The 23970-nt window shown below is 37.0% G+C and overlaps 1 protein-coding gene across 1 annotated transcript; it reads right to left on the bottom strand.

The window, feature by feature from the left end:
* Positions 1-21331, bottom strand: GTPBP10 (GTP binding protein 10; the record flags this gene model as incomplete). The annotated part of the gene is made up of 10 exons (XM_080701196.1): positions 1-260; positions 579-702; positions 3810-3887; positions 4845-4952; positions 7321-7373; positions 9078-9151; positions 16276-16420; positions 16944-17035; positions 18154-18347; positions 21299-21331. The coding sequence occupies 10 exons, from the start codon at positions 21329-21331 to the stop codon at positions 1-3; spliced, it is 1161 nt and encodes a 386-aa protein (XP_080557322.1).
* Between the last annotated feature and the right edge of the window lie 2639 nt (positions 21332-23970).

Here is a 23970-nt window from a genome sequence, read left to right as displayed (position 1 = left end):
TTAAAGTACTTCCTTTCTGAAATGAGTGACAGCATGCTTTGATGGTGGATTACTGTAAGATGTACTGGAAATCCGTAAATTAAGCAACTGTTTTTTATGATGTGCTTCATTTTCCCGGTCAGCACATTCATCTAGTGATTTCCTGATACAGTGCTTTAATTCTTCAATTCCTTCTCCAGTAATGGCAGAAATGGGAACGATATGTTCAAACTCCATAGTCCTCTCTGGAATCATGGATTTTTCAAATAAATGCAGAAAATCTGAAACAAAGAACATAGAGCTAAGGTGACTTCCACTGTCTTTGAAAACTAAGTCAAAACTATGCTAGAGATTTAATCTGTTCAGCAATGAACCAAAAAATTATCATTTAAAATTCCTTTTTATCTCCCCTCTCTTTAATAAACTCTTAGAACCTTTGAATTTGATAATGACTGTTACAATATTATTCAAATTTCATATGGGATGCTTTTTTCTTTAAACATATCAACATTTTTCTTTTCCACCAATTTTAACACTTAACATTCTCTGCACACAGTTAGGACTCATTAAGTTGGAATTAAGTCAACGAGCAGACTTGCCTTTAGGATTCTGGAGTTGATCCATTAGTTCATGAAATTTATCTTGGGCATCTGGCAAATCCATTTTATTAACTGCCAGGAGTGCTGGTTTTGTCTGAAGTTCCTCTTTGTATAACTCCAGCTCCTTTAAATCAACAGAAAAACCAAATAATTTTATAACACTATCTATATAAATTAACTTTCTTGCAACTTCTTTTCTTTAATTACCTGGTAAATCTAGAGCTCATTCACATCACTGAAATGCAATAAATACAACCATAAAACTAACAAAGGAATTCAGAAAACGTTTCTGGGACAAAAATAATCCAAAATAAATCCCCCAAAATCATTGCTCAGTTTATGTCAAGAAGCCTTGTCCTTATATTTCCTTCTAATGGTATTACAGATTTGAGTCTTACATTTGCTGGAAGAGTAGTTCAGGGTAGAGCACATGCTTAGAATGCGTGAGGGTCTTTGGTGCAATCTGTAGCATCAAAAAAAATTTACTTTTTAAGTCTTTAAGCCAATTTTAACATTTTTATATGGGATGGAATAAAGGGTTGAATTTTCCCATACATTTATAAGACTCTCCTTTCTCTATTGTGGCATCTCTGTCAAAACTCAGCTGAGTATAAATAGTGGATTTACTTCTGGGCTTTCTCCTCTGTTTCACTGGTCTGTGTGTCTGCTGTTTTTTATGCCATCACCATCCTTTTTTACTCATATGGCTCTGTAGTAGGTCTTAAAAGCTGGTAATATAAAGCCTCTGCCTTTATTCTTTTTGTTCAAGATGGCTTCGATTATTCAGGATCTCTTGTGGTTCCTTATGAATTTTAGGATTTTCTACTTCTGTGAAAAAAGCCATTGGAATTTTGATAGGGATTGTATGGAATCTATAGATTGCTTTGGGTAGCACTGCCCCGATTAAAAATAGGTAATAAGCTGGGCGTGGTGGCACATGCTTGTAATCCCTGGGCTTCGGAGGCTGAGACAGAAGGATGGCACAGGTTCAAAGCCAGCCTCAGCTACTGAGTGAGGCTCTCAGCAACTTAGTGATACCCTGTTTCTAAATAAAATATAAAATAGGTCTGGGAGTATAGCTCCGAGGTAGAAAGCCTCTGGGTTCCAGTACCACCAATAAAAACCAAAAAACCAAAAAACAAAACAGGTAATAGATCTAAAGAGAGATTCCTCAGACAAAGACACACAAATGATCAACAGTTATATGAAAAAGTGCTCAACATCACTAATCATCAGGGAAATGAAAATTAAAACCACAATAAGATGTCAACTAAATCTTTCAGAATGGCTGTTATCAAGAAAACAAAAGATAACCAATGCTATCAAGGATATACAGAAAAAAGAACCTTGCACACTGTTGGTAGGAATTTAAATTAGTGCAGCAATTATGGAAAATAGTATGAAGGTTGCTCAAAAAATTAAAAATAGAATTACTATATGACCTAGCAATTCCACTATTGGGTTTATAGGCAAGAAAGGTGAGATCAATATGTTAAAGAGACATATGTATTCTCATGTTGATTGCAGCACTATTCATAATAGCCAAGAAATAAAAAGAACCTTAATGTCCATCAACTGATGAATAAAGAAAATATGGTACATTTATATAATGGAATACTATTCAGTCAGAAAAAAACAATAAAATCCTATCACTTGCAGCAACATGGATGGAATGAGAGATCATTATGTTCAGTGAAATACGCCAGGCACAGGAAGACAAGCACACGATCTCCCTCATATGTGGAATCTAAAAAGGTTGATTCCATACAAGTTGAGAATAGAATGGTAGTTACCACCAGCTGGTGAGGACAGGGTCGTGGGGAGGGTTGATCAATAGGTATTAAGCTAGTAAAAAAGAAGCAAGAAGTTCTGGTGTGCTATACACTAGGGTGACTACATATGTAACAGTAATGCATGGCACATTTAAAAAAGGTAGAAGGAAAGATTTTTAAAGTTTTCACCATTAAGCCGGGCATAGTGGCGCACACTTGTAATCCCCGCGCTTGGGAGGCAGAAACAGGAGGATCACGCTGGTTTGAAGCCAGCCTCGCTGGCTTAAGAGACCCTGTTTCCAAATAAAACTATAAAATTGGTCTGGTAGTGTAGCCCGGAGGTAGAAGGGTTTCCAGGAACCCCAATACCACCCAAAAAAAAAAAAAAAAAAAAAAAAAAAGTTTTCACCATTAAGAAATAGTAAATGTTTGAGGAACCCAATATATTTAACCTAATTTAAATATTATGCAATATATTTATGTACTTAAATAATCCAGTGAGAGGGGCTGATGATTAAAATTAGTGTGGTTGAAGACACATGGATGGCTTCCAGAGAAATTTAGAACGTAATATTGACAGAGCTTGATGTATGTGGAAAGAAGACAGAATTGCGAACACTACCTAGATTTCTGGCTTACATTAACAAAGTACAATTTTATACACATTAAGTTTTGAACACCTAATAGGACATCTAATCAGCAATGTCTAATGGGTACCTTGTCTAAAGCATAGCCAAATGTGGGTATCAGACATAGACTTGGTAGTCACCAGTACTTTAACTGTTACCGAAGCAATGAGATTGGTTAAGATTCACAACGGTTAGGATAGAAATCTGAAAAATGTTACTTAAAGGATGAATGGAGGGCTAGGGATGCACATCAGTGGTGAGTGTTTGCCTTGGATTCAAGATGCCCTTGGTTCAGAGCTGAGAACATAGCTCATGGTAGAACACTGGCCTACAATCTACAAGCCCCTGGGTTCAATTCCCAGCTATAGGAAGGGAAAAGAGCTCTAAGTTCAATTCCTAGCATCAAAAGAAAAAAATAGGTTGAAAGGTTGAAGAGAAAAAGAGCCTAAGACAAATTGAGAAATAGTCCAAGGTCATGCAAGATAAAATTTGGCAAGTATGTATTAGATATGAAAGCCCAAAAGGGTTTTATCTGCTGCAATAGTTTGAGGAGGTGGATATTTAAGAAGTGGAAATAGCAAGTCTGAATAATTCTCTAATTGATATAAAATCTTTAAAAAGGTAGAATATGGGCTGGAGATAAAGCTCAGTGGCAGAGCACTTGCCTACCATGTGCAAGGCCCTGGGTTTGATCTCCAGCACCTCAAAAAATAAATAAATAAATAAATAAAAAAGAAAAGAAAAGAAAAGAAAGAGTTGGGAGTATGTACTTATCCCAATCATTTTGTTACATGTAGACTGGATACAGTACAGTAAAACAGAAAACTTACTTTTGTAAGCAGCATTATGGTTTCAAAGGCAGTTCTGTATTGAGTATGAGAAGAAAGCTTAAATCCAGAAATATCAACCTAAAAAAGAGAGAGGTGAGATAGCCTTTAACATAAGAATGGTTACACATTTCTAAGTTTTGAAAAGCTTTACTGTCTCAAGTTAAAAGTAATTTCTCTATTTACACTGGTAATTTAGTAATTCAAAATAAATAACAGAAATTGAGATGTCAAAGTAAGTGTATTCTGATAAAATGATAGTCATAATTCAGAAACTAGGATATATAAGACAATTTATACCAACATAGATAATCTCATATATAATTTAAGCACCACCAATGAAGCATGGAAGATATGCTATGTGATATATTTGTATGGCAGAAACCTTAAGGAATTAAATCTTGACAAGTATGGCCAAACTTACATCTGATATAGTAGCAATGACATTGATATCCCCCTATTATAAGCAAAGATTTCCCACCATACGTGTTTTTCCACTGAACACTCTCAGTGAGTGAAATATTACAGTAGAGACATGCACTGCTTCACTATGGGGATACAATCTGAGAGATCCATCATTAAGTGATTTCATCACTGTGTGAATATCATAGGGTGTACATCCCAAAACAAAGAATGCTGTGATATCATTAGGTGACATAATCTTATGGAACCACAAAATACATGAAGTCCATCACAAACAAAACAAGGTTATGAAGCACATGACTACATTTTTTTTTTTTTTTGGTGGGTCTGGGGATGGAACCCAGGGGCATTCGACCTCCGAGCCACACTCCCTGCCCTATTTTTTATTCTTTATTTTGAAACAGGGTCTCGCTAAGTTGCAGAGGGCCTCACTAAGTAGTAGTTGAGGCTGTCTGCGAACCGCGATCCTCCGGTCTCAGCCTCCCGAATGCTGGGATTACAAGTATGCGCTACCACACCCGGCTCTACGCTTTATCTTAAATCTTACTTATAAAACATTTCTAGGGAAACTAAGTCCATTCATCTGAATGTCACAATGGTATGCATATTACTCACAACGAAAAGTAGTTGTCTAGTTCTTTCTATATGCTTCAGGAACTTGTGGCCCATTCCTTTGTTCATATGTGCTCCTTCTATCAAACCCGGGAGATCAGCTACTGATACCTAATACCAAGTTAATGATTTAAAGAAAAATATAATAAATGAAAACACAGTTTGATTATATCTCAAAATTTTCATGACATTTCAAACATCATAAAAATAGTTCATACTTATCATTCCCACTACATCTCTGAAAAGTCAAGATACATTTATAGCAAAAAAAGTGTTAAGAATCAAAATCCCTTTTTAACAGATATTAGAGTCATATTTTAACTTATTAATATATCAATCCAAGGATTTAGGGGTTTAACATTTACTAATGGCATAAATCTATAATTTAAGTTTTAAATTCAATTTGCAAGTGGCAGCATCGCTCCTTTTCTGTTTCTATTATACCAGCAGAATTATTGACTATTTTTATAAAGTGAGAGAATATAGCTCCTTTTGGAGAGGATAAGAATTATTAGTGTCATTTCACTCTGTGCTTTTCAAACCTCACTGTTGATCATAATCACTTAAGCAACATTTAAAAAGAACAGATTGGCCAGGCTCTACCCCAAAAATACTAGTTTCAAATCTCTGGGGTCCAGGCATCATTTATCATTGATGTTCTTAGGCCCCCAGATGATTTTGATGTGTAGTGAGAGATAAGAAGCAGTGTTCTGCATCCACTGATCAATGTCAGTAAGAATTCAGAGCCTTCCTGGAACTTGTGGCTATATGATAAAGATATGTGGACACGAGGTCTCACATCCTGAAAATTTCTCTTAAAATTAGGTATAAACATTAGGTATAAATGTTCTTTTTCCTCTAAATATTGTTCTCTATAATCATATCATGCTATATAGTATTTAAATTATACTTACCATTTAATACCCTATATAATAGTTGAAGTTTTTTTTTTTACCGATATACTATAGAAAATAAATTAAAATCTTTTTTTTTTTTTTTTTGATGGTACTGGGGTTCCTGGAAACCCTTCCAACTCTGGGCTACACTCCCAGACACCTATTTTTTATATTTTTCTTTGGAAACAGGGTCTCTTAAGCCAGCGAGGCTGGCTTCAAACCTGAGCGATCCTCCTGTCTCTACCTCCCAAGTGCAGGGATTACAAGTGTGCACCACTATGCCTGGCTGAATATAAATCTTTTATGTCTTTTGAACTGTCAGAGAATTGCATGAACCTACACTGATACATCATTATCACTCATAGTCCATACTTGATGTTAGGGTCCATACTTGTTAGTATACATTTTGTGCATTTTGCCAAATATATATTCATCTTGCTGGTATCATATGGAATAGTTTCAATGACCTAAACATTCTCTGTGCTTGCTAGGTATGGTGGCACATGCCTGTAATTCCAGTACTTGGGAGGCTGAGACAGGAGAATTGCAGGTTCAAGGACAAACTCAGCAAGTAGTGATACTCTAATCAATCTAGCAAGACTCTGTTTCCAAATAAAAATAAAATAGGGCTGGGAGTGTAAGAGCGAGGCAGAAAGCCCCTGTGGCCAATCACCAGTGTTCCCCACCTCCGTCTCCTTCTCCTGTGCTGTGACTCTTCCTCCCACTTTCCTTCTTTAGCCTGGCAACTACTTTGCTTTCTCCAGAATGTCATATAGTTGCAGTCTATTCCACTTTCTTTTCTCTTTTTATTTTTTGGTATGGGAGGCTGAACTCAAAGGCATACTACCGTTGAGGTACACCTCCAGCCCTTTTTAAATTTTTTAAAAATTTGAAGCAGGGCCTCACTAGGTTGCTGAGAGTCTCACTAAGTTACTGAGGCTGGTCTTCAATCTATGATCCTCCTGTCTCAGCTTCCCAAGTACTAAGATTATAGGTATACCACCAAACCCAGCTGAATGTTCCACTTTCTAGATATAACAGTTTATTTGTCCTTTATTCCCCTACTAAAGGCATGCGTGGTTGCATTTATAAAAAATGCTGCTATAAGAATCTGTGTGCAGGCTTGTGAGTGGATATAAATAAGATTTATAGTTCTTATCTAGGAAAAATAAATTTTAATAACAGGAGACTAAAACTCCACTAACACTATTCCCCCCAAGAATCCCAGAAAATTCAAATAAAATCACTTTCATGAACTTTAGAAAGTGTTTTTAGGAAAGAAAGATCAATATTCCACTAGAGTAGTAAAATACAGGCTTAATGAGAAGAAACAGAGAGTAAGATAGACACAATGAAGACATTTTATTCTAAGAATAAACTGGACATTAAATTTAGAATAAATTCTTACACAATATTTTACTATGATATTGCTGAGTAGAATAAATTTGACTATTTTTATTATAAAACAAAATATTGTTACTTTTCCCCAAAAAACCCACAGAAACCAGCAAATATTAAAAAGTCCTAGTACCAAAAAAAGGACTTTCATTTCTAATCAAATGTTTTACTTTAAAAATACTTACCTGTTTCAAATCCTTGTACATAATTACTCCAAGTTCAGGCTTTAATGTTGTAACTAAAGGGAATAAAAACAAAAAATTAAGGCTGGAAATAAAGACTAGTTCTCTCAAAAGTGTCTTGGCATCATGTGGAAGAAGAAATTCCTTTACTGTGAATGGTTTACTTCAAATATTTTTTTCTAATTTGTTCAAATGGAAGCTACATTTATCTTTGTCCTTCATAATGTACTTAAAAAAGAACAAATACAGATTTTTATAACCTGCATAGCAACAAGCCTCATCTAATTTATCAGGCCTCAAAGTCCTTCAGTTGAACTTTATGTATTTTCAGAGCATGGTAAGGATGGTTAGGAGGAAGGGTTTCCAAATTCAGATTTTTATCAGAGTCCAGGGGTGAAATTTTTCCAGTCCTTTCTCATTTAGTTATTCTTAAGACTCGCCAATCCTACATTAGCCTCTTTCCTATGACTTTTTCCCCCTCCTCTCCTTGAGAATTCTGTATATTATTATATATATGGACCATGTAATTTATAGCAACTTCTTTTAAGTTAACTCTACTTCAGATTCTAATTTCATTTTATTTGTATTTTATTTTACTATTTTTGTGGTACTGGGGGTGGAACCCAGGGGCTTTTCTACCTCTGGGTTATACTCCCAGACATATTTTATATATTATTTGGAAACATAACATGACAATTTCTATACTATGAGCAGAGAAAACTTTTAGAAAAGCAAATCTAATTATTTTATCCACTGTTTAAAGGCTTCCAACAGCTCAGAAGATATTTGATAAGATGAAGTATGGCCTACACGGTCTATATGATATGGTCTCCCTGTATTTCCAGCCTCATTTTGGCCTCTTTCCCTTACTTCATGTTCTCTATACATATTTCCCTGCTGTTATGAGCCTTTGTATACAGGCGGTTTCCTCTGATTTAACAATTTTTTACCTCCACTCCCTGTCACTAATTAACCTATTAATTATTCCTCATCTCTCAGCCCATGCATCACCCTTCCTCAAGGAGACTTAGAGCAGTCACCTATACCCTTTCAGCGAATACTTTTATCTATTAGTAACAGGCCTCTCCACACTAGTCCATAAGTGTAATTAATGTCAGAACATTCACTGGTTCTGCTTACCAGTGTTTGTAACCCCTCATCTAATGTGGTTTCTAGAAACAAATATTTGCTAAATGAAAGTATTCACTTCTGCCTTCCTAGTATTTATCATAGCCCTTGATAAACCATAGTGGCTTAGAATAATAATAAATAAATGTGCAACAGAGAAGTAAATGCAATGAAGTATCTAACAAGTTAAAAAACTTTACTGAGGTCAATGGGTTTCAAAGATTAGTAAGATATCCATGTGCTCTAATTTACAAAAATGTTCAAACAAAGGCTATTCTCGGAGTTGTCATTTTATTACTATTCTGAGAAAAATTAATCTTTAAAAGTTTTACTTCCAAGCTGGGAGTGGTGGTGCATGCTTGTAATCCCAGTATTTGAGAGGCTAAGAAAGACAGAAAGATCATAGGTTCAGGGCTAGCCTAAAGATCATAGGTTCAGGGCTAGCCTCAGCTATTTAGTGAGGCCCTATGCAATGTAGTGAGACCCTGCTTCAAAATAAAGAATAAAATATAGGCCTGGGGTGTAGCATGGAGGTAGAATGCCCCAGGGTTCAATCCCCAGTACCACCAAAAAAAAAAAAAAAAAAAAAAAATTGCCCCCATATATTAAAATATACAATTAATTATACTTACATGCATAATCTGCAATTTCAGGTTTAGCATGAGAAACTTGACTTAGCAAAGAGGATTTTCCAGCATTTGGGAATCTGAAATGAGTAAATATAACTATACAATAAATATCAGTATAAATAATACTTATCTCTGAATTCTCAATAATTCCAGAACTAAAGCTAAATATTTCTGGGATTAAAGGCAGAATATAAGCCGGCAATGGTGGTGCATGTTGTAATACCAGTACTTGGGAGGCTGAGAAGGAGGATCACGGTTTGTGGCCAGCCTCAGTAATTCAGTGAGACCCTGTTTCAAAATAAAAAATAAAGCTGGGCCATGATGGCACACACTTGTAATCCCAGCATTTGGGAGGCTGAGACAGGAGGATCGTGGTTCACAGACAGCATCAGCTACTTAGTGAGGCGCTTTGCAACTCAGTGAGACCCTGTTTCAAAATAAAGAATATAAAAATAGGGTTGGGGTGTAGCTCTGAGGTAGAATGCCCCTAGGTTCCATCCCCAGTACCGGAAACAAAACAAAACAAGGCTGGGGGTATAGGTCAGAGGTAGAATGTCCCTGAGTTCTAACCCCAAGGCCAAAAGAATAAAAAAATAGAATACAGGAGCTTGGAGTGTAACTCAATGGTAGAGCACATACTTAGCATATACTAGGCCACTGGTTCAATACACAGCACTATAAAAAGAGAGAGACTATAATCTTTAAAAACTTGAAAACTGCCAGGTGTGGTGGTGCACACTTGTAATCCCAGTACTGAGAAACTGAGACAGGAGGATTACAGTTTGCAGCCAGTGTCAGATGCTTAGTGAGGCCCTCTACAACTTAGTGAGACCCTGTTTCAAAATAAAAAGAATAAAACATAGGGCTGGAGGTATAGCTAGGAGGTAGAATGCCCCTGGGTTCAATCTCTGGTACTGAAAAAAAAATAAATCGAAAACAAAGTATATATAAATTTAAAAGAAAAGTAAAAACAAATTTATGTTTGACAATGAAGATGTTCCAGAATTAAAAGAATTTAAAAAATTGTTATGTTTTTTTAAAACCTTGGAGATCATAGGGGGACCCAAAGTCTGCAACCCACTCTCTCTAGCCAAATGCTGACAAAATGATTAAAATAAACATTTGTGAACATTTTTCAAACATACACAACAGTAGACACAAGTAATGAATCCCATGTAGCCATCATCTAGCTTCAACAAATATTAATACACTGTTAATATAATTTCTAGAATTTGGTTTACTTTAATAGAGACCAAAATATGGTCCAAGTATTACAACTAGCTAATGTTGTTTTTCTCCATCTTGTTTCTCCTTTGCAATTAATTAATTGCTTTTTTGCGGTACTGGGGATGGAATTCAGGGATGCTGTACCTCCAAGCTATACTCACAGCCCTATTTTTTAGTCTTTTTATTTCTTGAAACAGGGTCTCTTGCTAAGGGCCTCGCTAAGTAGCTCAGGCTGTCCACGATCTGCGATCCTTCAGTCTCCACTTCCCAAATGCTGCCCAGCCTCCCTTTGCAATTGATTTTTAAAGAAACTGGGTTATTTGTCCTTTAGTCTCTTCTTACAGTCTAGCATTTTCTACTGGGATCTACGTAATATCATTTAACATGCTCCTCTGCCCTGAATTTTCTATAAATTGATAGTTATGAAAAGCTTCACTTAGCCTGTGATCCTGGTACTTAGGAGGCTGGAACAGTAGGATCACAGGTTTGAGGACTGGTACAAAAGTAGTAAGACTCCCATCAACTTAGCAAGACCCTATTTCCAAATAAAAAATAAAATCCAGCTGGGGTGTAGCTGGAAGTTAGAATGTCTCTGGGTTCAATCCCCAGCACCACAAAAAACAAAAATCACAAAAACAAAACAAAAAAAACCCCACTTCATTTAAATAATAAAAAACTTTGTTAGGCTGAAAAATATAAGATGAACACCTTTAACTCCTGTAGCTAATTTCTTATTGATAGACACTTAAGACTATCTCCAACTTTTTGCAATTATAAGTTACACTGCAAAAAATCTATACCAGTGGCATAACACTATTTTATGTGTGGGGGGAGTACTGGAGACAGAACCCAGGGGCATTCTACCTCTGAGCTACATCTCGAACCCTACTTTATTTACTTTGAAATAGGGTTTGACTAAGTTATAAAGGGCCTCCTTAAGTTCTTCAGGCTGACCACAAACCTATGATCCTCCTGTCTCAGCCTCCTAAGTCCTGAGATTATAGGTGTGCTCCAACAAGCCCAGCTTATAGCTGACATACACTATTTAAAGTCATTTCTAAGTGGTAGAATTAATATACAATTTGTTTTTATCTTTCTGAAAATAAGTGCATATTATTGGCCTGATTTTTCTAAAAACAATGTAGTGACTACTCTTAAACCTTTACACTTATCTTTAATATTTTTTGATAAATTTCTAGATCAGTAGATACTGTTTAAAATATACATAGATTACGTTCATGATTAATATTATTTAATAATATTTTTAATACTAAAAGGATTCTTTCCTAAATCTCACTCACATATTTCATTAAACTTATCCAACAAATGTTTATTGAACACTGCTTTCTATCAGGCAGCCCACTAAGCATCAGAAATACAGCAATAAGACAAATGTGGTACATGTCTTTGGCTTTTATTCAAATGTGAAGGTCTTCTTTCAAAACTCTACCAAACTTTCATTGAGAATAATGGTGCAGTATTACTTTGGAATTCTACAAAAATTTATGAGCTCCAAAATGTAGCTCTTTCAAAAGTTTTCCTCATAAGCCAGGTGGTGGTGGCGCAAGCTTGTAATCCCTGCACTTGGGAGGCTGAGACAGGTTCGAAGCCAGCCTCAGCTACTTAGTGAGGCTTTCAGCAACTTAGTGAGACCCCGTTTCCAAATAAAATAGAAAAAAAAAAAAAAGGTCTGGGAGTATAGCCCAGAGGTAGAAAGCCTCTGGGTTCCACCCCCAGTACCACCAAAAGTTTTCCTCATAAAATATCTTTCTGGAATGAATTAAGTGAGATTTCTTAATGATTCCTTTCCCCTGGAGTACACATTATTTTCCCATATCCTGTTTCATTCAGGCTCTTGTAATATATTAAAAAGCCAATTGCTGGCTTGGCATAGTGGAGCACACCTGTAATCCTAGTGCTTGGGAGGCTGAGACAGGAGGATTGAGGCCAGTGTAGACCTTCAGCAATTTAGCGTGGTGGCACACGATTGTAATCCCCACACTTGGGAGGTGGAGACAGGAGGAATATGCAGGTTCAAAGCCATCCCGCTGGCTTAAGAGACCCTGTTTCCAAAATAAAAAATATAAAAAGTATAAAAATAGGGCTGGGAGTGTAGCCCGGAGGTAGAAGGGTTTCCAGGAACCCCAGTACCACCAAAAAAAAAAAAAAAGCCAATTGCACCCATTCTTGTCCATGATTATCACTAGCAAGCTTTGCTTATTTTTATCCAATACTCTCATATTTTCACAGTAATGGTTAAGCCAAAAAAATGCAAGTAACTATTTCAAGGAAATCAGCATATGAATAGAAGGTTTCTTACGTCAGAAAAACAGACACTTAAAATTTTTTCTTTTTTTGGAGAAGTGCTTAATGAAAATTTTAAAAACTGAAATCCAACCTATACAAAGATCAGATTTGACAACAGCAGTACAATGTATTAATTATGCAATAACTTTCTTCTAAGGTTCAAGTCACTCCTGAAACCAGCTAAAAGACTCGGTGGTAGTATCTTCAAGAATAGCAGTTGACTAAAAAACATTAGATTACCTAAGCTAAACATTCTGCTTATGACTCTTGATGCTTTAAATACTGACTATAATTTCAAACTAATTCTGCAAAGCACAATATTTGACTACCTAAGCTAAACATTCTGCTTATGACTCTTGATGCTTTAAATACTGACTATAATTTCAAACTAATTCTGCAAAGCTCAATATTTGACTACAAGAAGTTTCCAATAAAATGGCAAAAGAATCATGATGATGATCGCAGCTATGACTCACTGGGCTTACATAAATGCAAAGTCTATGTTCTGTTATACATGCATTATCTAACTTCCCAAACTTTTTTTTTTTTTTTTGCAGGTCTGGGGATGGAACCCAGGGACATCTGACCTTCAAGCTATACCCCCTGCCCTATTTTTCATTCTTTATTTTGAAACCAGGTCTCACTGACTTGCAGAGGGCCTCACCAAGTAGCTAAGGCTGTCTGCAAACTGCGATCCTCCAGTCTCAGCCTCCAGAATGCTGGGATTACAAGCGTGCGCCACCATGCCTGGCTCCCAAACTTTTAAGAACCATCTCCATGAGAAAACAGAGGGTTAGGAAATATATATATATATATATATATATATCTTATCTAAGACCAGCCAGCCAGGCTCTGGAGGATTTGAGATTTTAATCCAAAATAAATCTAACCTAAACCCCCCACCTCGCTACTCAGCCTTGCACACTCAGTCTGGAAAGGTATTTCTTCGGAATTTAAAACAGTTCTGCCAAATCAGATTGGGAATGGCTAGATTCCTAGTCTTGTCCAAAAAAAATCGTATTACACAACAAAGTTCTAAGAGATTATAGAGGATTACAGGAACGATGCCTAATTCTCTTAACTGTGCTTTATTTTTAAAAAATGTGAATGGCAAACAAGAATCACATCTTTCCTGTTTGAACTTTATCGGGAATGAGGCCTCTGGGACCTCTAGGCCAATGGTGGTTAAGACCTAGTGCTGGTCAGGCAGGAGAAGAAATATGGAGTATGATAAAGAAACAGTGAGATGACCATAGAGGAATAAGGGAAGAGCTTAAAAAAAAAATAACTTTGAGAAAACAAGGAAGAATCTGGAAGAGAGTAGCAATAAAGCATTTTCCCCTATCGTTTTCTGAGCCTTCCATCTGAGTAAATATAATTCTGTAGTAGGGAGCCTAGGGGAGAGAAAGACAGAGAAAATGAGAGGAGAAAAGCAAATCAGTTTACCCTTCCTTTACCTACTCTCTACTTTGCTATTTATCTCCTATTAGTAGGTTCCAGCACTGCAAACTACAGTTACATAACATTGTTTCTTTTTTTCTTTGGTGGTACTGGAATGGAACCCAGGGGCTTTCTACCTCTGGGATAAACTCCCAGACCTATACTTTATTTGGAAACAAGGTCTCACTAAGTTGCTGAAAGCCTCAGTAAGTAGCTGAGGCTGGCTTCGAACCTGCAGGATCTTCCTGTCTCAGCCTCCCAAGTACTGGGATTACAAGTGTGCGCTACCATGCCCAGCTAAATAACATTGTTTAATAAAAGAACGAGACTGATAAAAGAGAACAATATTGTGAGTTATGTAGTACTGAGAATAGATAGATCCCAAGCAGAAGCATGAAGAGTACAGAAATAGTGACAGCAAGTCCTAGTACAATGTCCAAAAGTGTGTATGTCTGAGGACTGCAATTTTACCCATCTTAACCTATTTGGTTAATGATACCTTAGTTTCTCTATTAATACTCTCAGGAATATATCAATTATTTTTTCCCTTCTTTATTTCTTTCTGGGTACTTCTAAAAGTGTGGCTTGAATTTCTATTTCTCTGATCTTCCTTTCACAAATGAATAGCTACTAAGAAACTCTATGTCTACAATTTGAAAATTACTACAGCGGACCTACTGCTGAGTTTGAACGAGGAGGTCCATTTATATGCAGATTACTTTATTTTGGAAAATTTTGAAAATCTGAAAACAATTTGCAGATGAAATGCATAGCCCTAGACAGGTGGGGAAAAAAATCAAGAAAAAGATGTTTCATGACAACATAAGATACATGTCAACAGTCTATTTTATTATTTACTAGTATAAAATACATAAAAATCTATTATAAAAAGTTAAAACTTATCAAAATGCACGCACATATTTGTGGACGGGTATAGGACACCATTTGTAATCTGAGAGAAATGTAGAAAAACATAAAAATGCAACATTAAATCATAACTGCATAAAATTAACTATACTATGTATTACTATATAACACTATATTAACTATGTATTATTAAAATAATTTCACAGCCACTTCCTGTTGCTTTTGCAGTGATGTCAAGTATGGCTTAAAATGCCATGTGATGCTGAGCATGGTGGCATGTCCCAGTAAGCATGGTCCCAGTACTTAGGAGGCTGAGATAGAAGGATTGCAGCCAACTTTAGCAAATTAGCAAAGCCCTTCACAACCTAGTGAGACCCTGCTTCAAAATAAAAGAGTAAAATAGGGCTGGAGGTGTATTCAGTAGTAAAATGGCCCTGGGTTCAATCCCCAGCAAAACACACACACACACACACACACACACACACACACACACACACACACACACACAGTCATAAGATGCTAATCATCTCCCCATGAGAAATTTGTTTTTCCATTAAATTGTATATAAAAGTAAAAAGTGACATCTCCAAGTTCACACTAATTTTTTTTTTTGGTGGTACTGTGGTTCCTGGAAGCCCTTCTACATCCGGGCTACACTCCCAGGCCTATTTTATATTTTTATTTAGAAACAGGGTCTCCTAAGCCAGCGCTCACAGCTGGCTTTGAAGCTGCGCGATCCTCCTGTCTCCGCCTCCCAAGCGCGGGGATTACAAGCGTGCACCACCACGCCTGGCCAAGTTCACACTAATTTTTCACCATATAATACATATATAAAACATGTGTTGACTGTTTATATTTTTCAACAAGCAGGCTATATTAGTAGTTAGGTTTTGGAGGGGTCAAAAATTATATGCAGAGTTTTATTTATTTATTTATTTATTGGTGGTACTGGGGGTGGAACCCAGAGGCTTTCTACCTCCGGGCTATACTCCCAGACCTTTCTTATATTTTATTTGGAAACAGGGTCTCACTAAGTTGCTGAAAGCCTCACTAAGTAGCTGAGGCTGGCTTTGAACCCGTGCGATCCTCCTGTCTCAGCCTCCCAAGCGCGGGGATTACAAGCGTGCACCACCACACCTGGCATATGCAGAGTTTTAACTGCAAGGGGACTGGCGTTAGGAGTTGATACCCAACTCCTGCATTGTTCAAGGCTCAACTGTGTATTTAGCAACACATTCTTAAAATATATTCACAGCACACAAATTACACAAACTAGAAATAACTCAAGACCCAAATTACTATTTATATGAATTTCCTATTCATGAACTATCTCTCTGAAAGTATTATGAATGGTACTTACCCTACTAGGCCTACATCAGCTATAAGTTTTAAGTCGAGATGAATTATTCGTGCCTGGCCTTTCAACGGCAAGAAATTTGTAAGCAATTTACCACCAATGCCACCTTCAGCTACCAAAATTCTGTCTTCCTCTTTATTGAGTTCTCCTTTAAAAGAGTAAGAGAAATTACAACAAAGATTAATAAGTGAAATCAATAAAATTTTATTTTTCTTTCAGAAGTACATACCAAAAAATTCCAATTTATAAACCTAAAGGATTAAATCACAAGACCAAATTTCTTTTAAAAAATCTGATCCTATAGGAGTAGGGATGTAGCTTAGTGGTAGAATGCTTGCTTAGGGTTCAATCCACAGCACTATTAAAATATTAATATGAATAATAATGATGATGTCTGACCCTAGAAAAATACTTTTGTAAGCTACTGAACAAAGACCAGTTACATGTTTTAAAAACAAGTACTCTCATATCTTGAAAATAATCTTAACTCTAGCATTAAATTTTGAACAACTTTACATACATTTTAAAAGGTTCTTTTATAAATTAGCAGTGAAAACTATTAATGTTAAAAAAAATCTTCCAAAACTCAAGAGAAGCTATTCCCCAAGCCCTTAACCAATTTTGGAAATTGCGCACACTTTTCCCAATCTTAAAAGCTACAATTCACTCACCTATAATTTTACCATTTTCGTCAGTTACTGAAATACCCACAGGTACAGGGATTTCACAATCTTTTCCTTTGGAGCCTTTCAGTGCACTAACCCTATAAAAAATTAAAATTAAAAACCACTAAGTAAAATGGTTTTGCTTCAACTAAATACAATGGTTTACAAAGAGGAAGAGCAATCAACTCTTCTGGCTAATGCAGATGTGAATTGGTCAAATATTAAAGTAAAATAAAATTATCACTATTTATTGCATTTTTACTACTCTATCTTTAGTATCATAAAATAAGTAATAATTTACATTACTAAGCTAACCACCAAAAGTCATTTTAACCATAATAAACTAAGATATTACACATATGAAATAAAAACATCACTGCTACAATACAAGTAAACTTGGGGAAAAAATTTGAAAATCAACTGAATAAAGCTGTTTAAAATGATCTCAAATGAGAGTACTTAATTAGCTATATCAAACTGCTATGAATTAATGAATTGGTACAAATTTCAGAATAATGCCATTTCTAGGAATTTAACAAAATGAAAAACTGAACAGCTACGGAATAAGTATCTATATGAGAATGTTATATTATGGCAACAGTAATAAAAATCAAAACAAAAATCAACACAACCCAAATAGAAAACAATTTTAAATAAACTAATTCCAATTCTGTATTATCTGTATTTTGCAACATTCTGAATAATCTTATGACATGAAAAAAAAATTAGGAAGAAGTTGTAAAATACTGAGCGCTTATTTTTCCTTTTTTCTGGTACATTATTACACACCGTCATACACATTTTATCTGTGTAAGCACACACAGTAAAGTCTTAGAAAAGTCAAGAAAATGTTAATAATGGTTATCTCTGGGTGAACTGTTAATAGTGGTGGGGAGAGTAGCATGATTAAAATTAAGAAAGGATAAAGGTCATCCACTATAACTTTGGAAGAAAATAATAAGGATTCAGATAATTTTCCGTCTCTAAAAAGGAAATACAAAAAAAAAAAAAGCCACTGGGAAAATAATAGATTAAAAGTTTTAAAACTCCAAAATATTTAGTAGCAGTTTTTATAAATTTTGATATTTTAGACTCTTGCTCAGTTACAAATACAGAAGATATTTTACTTCAATTTAACAACTAATTTTTATCAGGTAACTTCCTTTTCTTCCAGAAAGGCTTGATTTTATAAAATTAACATTTGGCCAGTGCTTACCTACTGTTTGCTCCTTCTCCGGCCACAAACCGTTTCTGGGGATATCTGTTCTTTAACTGTTTTAAAGTCATTTTTCTGTGGGCTACCACCCAGACGTCGCCACCTTTTCCACCTTCTCCGCCTAAACGAGGATAACCCATTCCACCACTTCCTCCCTTGGTGAAGAGTCTAAGGTTATCGATGAAATTTCCATACTTCAAAAGAGAGAGAGAATATCTGTATAACAAATGTATCTATCGACTTGGAACTCTTTTCTTTCTAGTTTTGTTCCACTAAAGTTTCTTTTTAAAGAGTTAATGGCTTTCTGAATGCCAATTCTATAGTTTATTTTTTGCTCACCTTCAATCTTACCTCCCTTTACCATTTTTCTCTTAGTACCCTCTTTTTAAATTACCAATTATTGTTCCACCTATCCTCAGGGTCTCTGACCTTGGTCCTGTTTTCATTCTAAATTTTCACTGCCAATAACTATCACCTAGGTGAGATATTTTCTACGTTCAATCTACTGGACATCTCCACTTAGATGTAAAGCAACTGGAACCTGGAGCTGTATTTAATTCCTATTTTAAATAAACTTCTCAAATATGTAACTTGGAGGTTATCAGTTGAATATATAACAGTCACCTCAAAAATAAAATATGTGCTGGACGTGGTGGCACACACTGGTAATCCCAGTACTTGGGAGACTAAGAAAGGAGGATTGTAGTTTCTCGGCCAGCCTCAGCTACTTAGTGAGCCCCCCCCCCAACTAAGTGAGACCCTGTTTCAAAATAAAATATTAAAAATAAGACAAGGGTATAGCTTGGAGGGAGAAAGCCCTGGGGCTCAATCCCCAGTACCATAAAAAAAAAAAAAGAGAGAGACAGACAGACAGACAGACAGACAGACAGACAAATGTGTTGGGTATGGTGGCACACACCTATAGTCCCACTACCTGGAAGGCTAAGATAGGAGGATTACCAGTTAGAAGCCAGCTTCAGCAATTCAGCAAGGCCCTCAGCAACTTGGTGAGACTCTGTTTCAAAATAAAAAATAAAAGGGGCTAGGGTTGTAGCTCAGAGGTAGAATGTCCCTGGGGTCAATCTCCAGCACCCAAAAAAAAAAAAAAAAAGTTGAGCTCAGCAGTAGAGTGGATGAAGTATGAAGCCCCAGGTTAGATCCCCAGAATGGTAAAATAAACCAAAAAGAGACAAAATGTTAACATAAACCTAAACTTGCCTTACTCCAAAATCTCTTCCTCTAATGTTTCCTCAAATAATAGAATCAGTTTACCTATTTGTTGAAACCACACAAATGGATATTTTTCAGACCATACACGTCTTTCCCAGAAGCCCTGCTAACTCTCCTTCCAGTACCACTGCCCTAGAACCTTGATCAATACATTAAATTCTAAATGGCCTTTCAGTGTCCTGTCACTACCTCCTTAATGCATCCTTCATCTTGTTGCCGAGAGCTGTTTTTTTTTTTTTTTTTAAATGGATCTGATCTGTTTCTCCCCTACTCAAAACCATCCGTGGGATTTTGGACTTTATAAAGTCTAAAATCCACGGTACTACATTTAAAGCCCACACCCTACCTCCCAATATCATTTTCATTTGCTCAACCCTACCATTCACTTCTCCCCCTCTGCTCTTTCTACATGATGTACTGCCATGTCCCCAAGCATTCTGCTGATGCTTTTCCTGTTTAGAATGCCATTTGTTCTTTTCTATCATCAACCCACCTGGATGTCCTATTTTCAGTGTACTCTCAAATAATAAAACCAAAATATGGAACATTGGAAGACCAGATTTCTTAATTCCTCTAATCAACTCTGACCTTGACTTTGCTGGCTCTGTCAAGAACTTGATTTAGCTCTATTATTATACTTTTTGAAATCTTACATTTTATTACCTGTTTACCTCACTATATCTGTGTATTTACTTCCAATTAAAAACCTTATGGAGGAATTCCTTAAATTAATAACCTTCACAGTTTTGGTCATTTAGGATAGTTCTGAATATCAACTATATTTGGGAATTTTTAAAAAGTGAAAGAGTTAGCTGGGTGTGATGGTGCACATCAGTAATAGTTGGAAGGCTGAGACAGGAGGATCACAGGTTGAGGCCAGCAACCTAGTGAGACCCTGTTTAAAAAATAAATAAATAAATAAGGCTAGGGGTGTAACTAGAAGGTATAATGCCCTGAGTTCAATCCTCAGTACCACATATACACAAAGTTGAAACTGCGACAATTCTAGTAAACTCCTGAGGAGGGTTTATAAAGTTCCCTTCAATTTGTGCCTTTTTTTTTCTTTTTACTACTCAAGATACATCAGTTTTTCAAGTTTAGTAGCCTCACTTAAGAGGAATCTATCATACAGTGGCTGGTAGTAAAAAGGAGGTGGCAGAAATATAAGCAAGCAGGTATTAAAAAATATGACTAAGGCCACTCTGACTTTCTGTTTCTGAATTTTTAATGGAAATAATTCTAAGACCGAAACTACACAAAACCTGGCTTAAATTTTCTGCAAGGTACACGAATTACGCACTTTTGTTTCCTGATAAAGTATAACCAGGAAGGATCTTAAAAATAGTGCACTAAAGAGAAAAATACAATATTTGAGAAAAGCAAAAGTAAAGACAATCCTATACACCTAAACCATACTTGGTGTCTAAAAAGCAGGCAAGTATCCTGTTTCCTCTTCCTTTTTTTCTTTTTTCTTCTTCCCCACCCCCTCCCTCCGGTACTGGGGATGGAACCCAGGAGCTTTCTACCTCCGAGCTACACTCGCAGTCCTCCCACTTTTTTTCTTTATTTTCAAACAGGGTCTCACTGAGTTGCAAAGGACCACTAAGTAGCTGAGGCTGTCCGCGAACCGAGAACCTCCTGTCTCAGCCTCCCAAATGCTGGAATTACAAGCGTGAACCACCACGCCGGCTCTGTTTCCTCTTCCTACGTGCACACAATGCCCCTCAAAATATCAAACCTGTCCCCAAACAACTTCTAAGCAGGCTGTTGACACTTCCCAGCCCTACAGGCAAACGCTGATAAAGCTAAGCAGAGAAGGGGCCCCTAGGAAGAAAACGACTGGGAGGGCAGCGAGGAGGACACGGGACCCTCAGGGGGGCTGAGGGCATCAGGCTGAAGGACACGGGGCACGGACCTTTCTGAACAACGCGCAAGAGCAATGCACCATGACTGCGATGGGCCAGGATTCCCTCCCGCGGAAGCGGCAGAAACTTCAGGACGGCGCGTCTCTTACGTCACCAGCCGTCGCCGTCGTGATATTTTTCCTCCAGTCGCGCCGGCCGACTGGCGCATGCGTAGTACGCTGCGCGCCTGCGAGGAGAGGCGCGTGCGCTCTGTGCGTCCCTCGGTCCCAGCCTGGTGAAGCCATAAAACTAGGGCTCATCTTCGGAAGAAAAGCACTGAGCTAGGGTCCAGCAGTACTCCGCCACGATACAGTAGGCTGCAGAATAGGTGCATCAGGAACTAACATTTTGAATAGAATAGAACTAGAGACTGGGCTGCCTTGGGCGATTCATTATCGTAATTCAGGAAACCATAAGAATCTTCACTCTGGGAGTGGGGAAAAAATTCCTACAGATATAAAAACAAACGCATAAAAGATACGGAAACTCAACTGGGAAATAAAGCCCCCTAAAGCGCCTACTTAATGGCGATCTAAGTAATCTCCAGTCAAAGGGGTAGCATCAGGACACAAGGAATTTTTTTATATTTATTTATTTGTTTGTTTATTTTTGCAGTACTGGGGGTGGAACCAAGGGGGCATTCTACCTCTGAGCTACACTCCTAACCCTATTTTTTAGTCTTCTTAGTTTTTTTTTTTTTTTCTTTTTTGGTGGTACTGGGGGTGGAACCCAGAGGCTTTCTACCTCCGGGCTATACTCCCACACCCATTTTATATTTTATTTGGAAACAGGGTCTCACTAAGTTGCTGAGAGTCTCACTAAGTAGCGGAGGCTGGTTTCGAACCTGTGCGATCCTCCTGTCTCAGCCTCCCAAGCGCAGGGATTACAAACGTGCGCCACCACGCCCGGCGACACAACGAATTTAAAATGTGTGGCACAGCCGGGCGTGGCGGTGCACGCTTGTAATCCCAGCATTCGGGAGGCTGAGACCGGAGAATCTCGGTTCATGGACAGCCTCAGCTACTTAGTGAGGCCCTCTGCAACTCAGTGAGACCCGGTTTCAAAATAAAGAATAAAAAACAAGACAGGGCTGTAGCTTGGAGGTCAAATGCCCCTGGGTTCCATCCCCAGACCCGCAAAAAAAAAAAAAAAAAAAAAAAACGTGTTGCACAGAAGAGTTACTGAATTGTGCTTTGGGAGCCCACCCTGTAATCCCACTACTTAGGAGACTGAGACCTACGACAGTCTCAGCATTTTAGCGAGACTTCCAGGAACCTAGCAGACACCTTCTCAAAACAAACAAGCTTTCAAAACAAAAAAAGTACTGGGGGTATTGCTGGGAGGTAAAATGCCTCTGGGTTCAACCCCTAGTACCTCAAAAAGAACTGAGATTTGTGAGAAGTGTTCAGTGTGCATTGGGGGAAAACTTTTGTCTTCAACTGTTTATCAAAGAGTAGCTTCTTGTAGTAAAGCAGCCAAAGTTGATCGACTATCACTTGAAGCTTGTCTTTGTGAAAATTAGGCATGACCTGTCCTCAGCCAGGAAAGGAGAATCAGAGTTGAATATCAGGCCCATTCACCTCCTCTTTTCATACGGTGAAAAATGTACACAGACGTACTAAATGGGCCTTACTGACACTGCTAGTTTTATAATTCTTTTTTAAACCATCAAGTCTTCCAAAATCCTTTTCACACCCAATGTGACAGACTCTTCAATGTCTCAATAAAGACAGTGATGATTTGGAAAACTAAGAAGTGAAAACTAACCTTTACCTTGATTCCTTTCCTGTTACTAGACCTCTCTCTTTACCATCAGTGAAACTGACACTTCACTTGTAACACATGTATTTTCCCTCTGTGGATTACTTTAATGGTTAATATTAACTCAAACATCAGTTTGCCTACATTAGACAAACATTAGATTGTTAATGGAATTAACATTACATTGTTACTGTTAGATATTTTTAGTTAAATCTTGTTATTACTTGCTACCATTTGAATTGTCTTTATTAGGTCTTTTTATTATGTCAGAATAATATTTGGCTGAGTGTATATATATATATATATATATATATATATTTTTTTTTTTTTTTTTTTCAGTACTGGGGATGGAACCCAGGGGCTTCTACCTTCGAGCTACACCCTCAGCTCTATTTTTATGCAGTTTTTTATTATAGTTCGGCTTACCAGATAGCAAAATAAATATATCTGGAAATATTCACTTTTAAAATGTGCTGCTAAAATTAACAAGAAGCAAAATGACCCAGGACATTATCCAGACCCGATGCAGAAGTCATTATTGGATAAATAGACTGATACAGCCTTTAAGAGGAGACAATGCCTCCTCGTGGTTTCCTTGAAGATTAAAATATGGACAAAGCATTAAAAGTATGGCACTAAAGAGGCTTGCATTTTAATCAGAGTCCCAAACGAGCCACTGGCATAATTCACAATTTTATTTTTAAAATATTTCAATATAAGGCGATTGGTCCAATAAAAAATTAAATACCTTACTTTGCATTTTTAACATGTGTATACTGAAATGTTAGTTCAATTGCACAAATGAAGTTAGCCTGTAAGAAATTTAAACAAAACATTTACTGTAAAAATAGCAGAGAACTGAAAATTCTAATGTACAGGAAAGTCACAAAGATAGCCCCCAAATTCCCATATACCCTTATGT

This window comes from Muscardinus avellanarius (genome assembly GCF_963383645.1).
Source record: "Muscardinus avellanarius genome assembly, chromosome: 9".
Classification (NCBI taxonomy): Eukaryota; Metazoa; Chordata; class Mammalia; order Rodentia; family Gliridae; genus Muscardinus; species Muscardinus avellanarius.
Note: the sequence above shows the minus strand (reverse complement) of the source record. Positions and strands in the feature narration are given on the sequence as shown.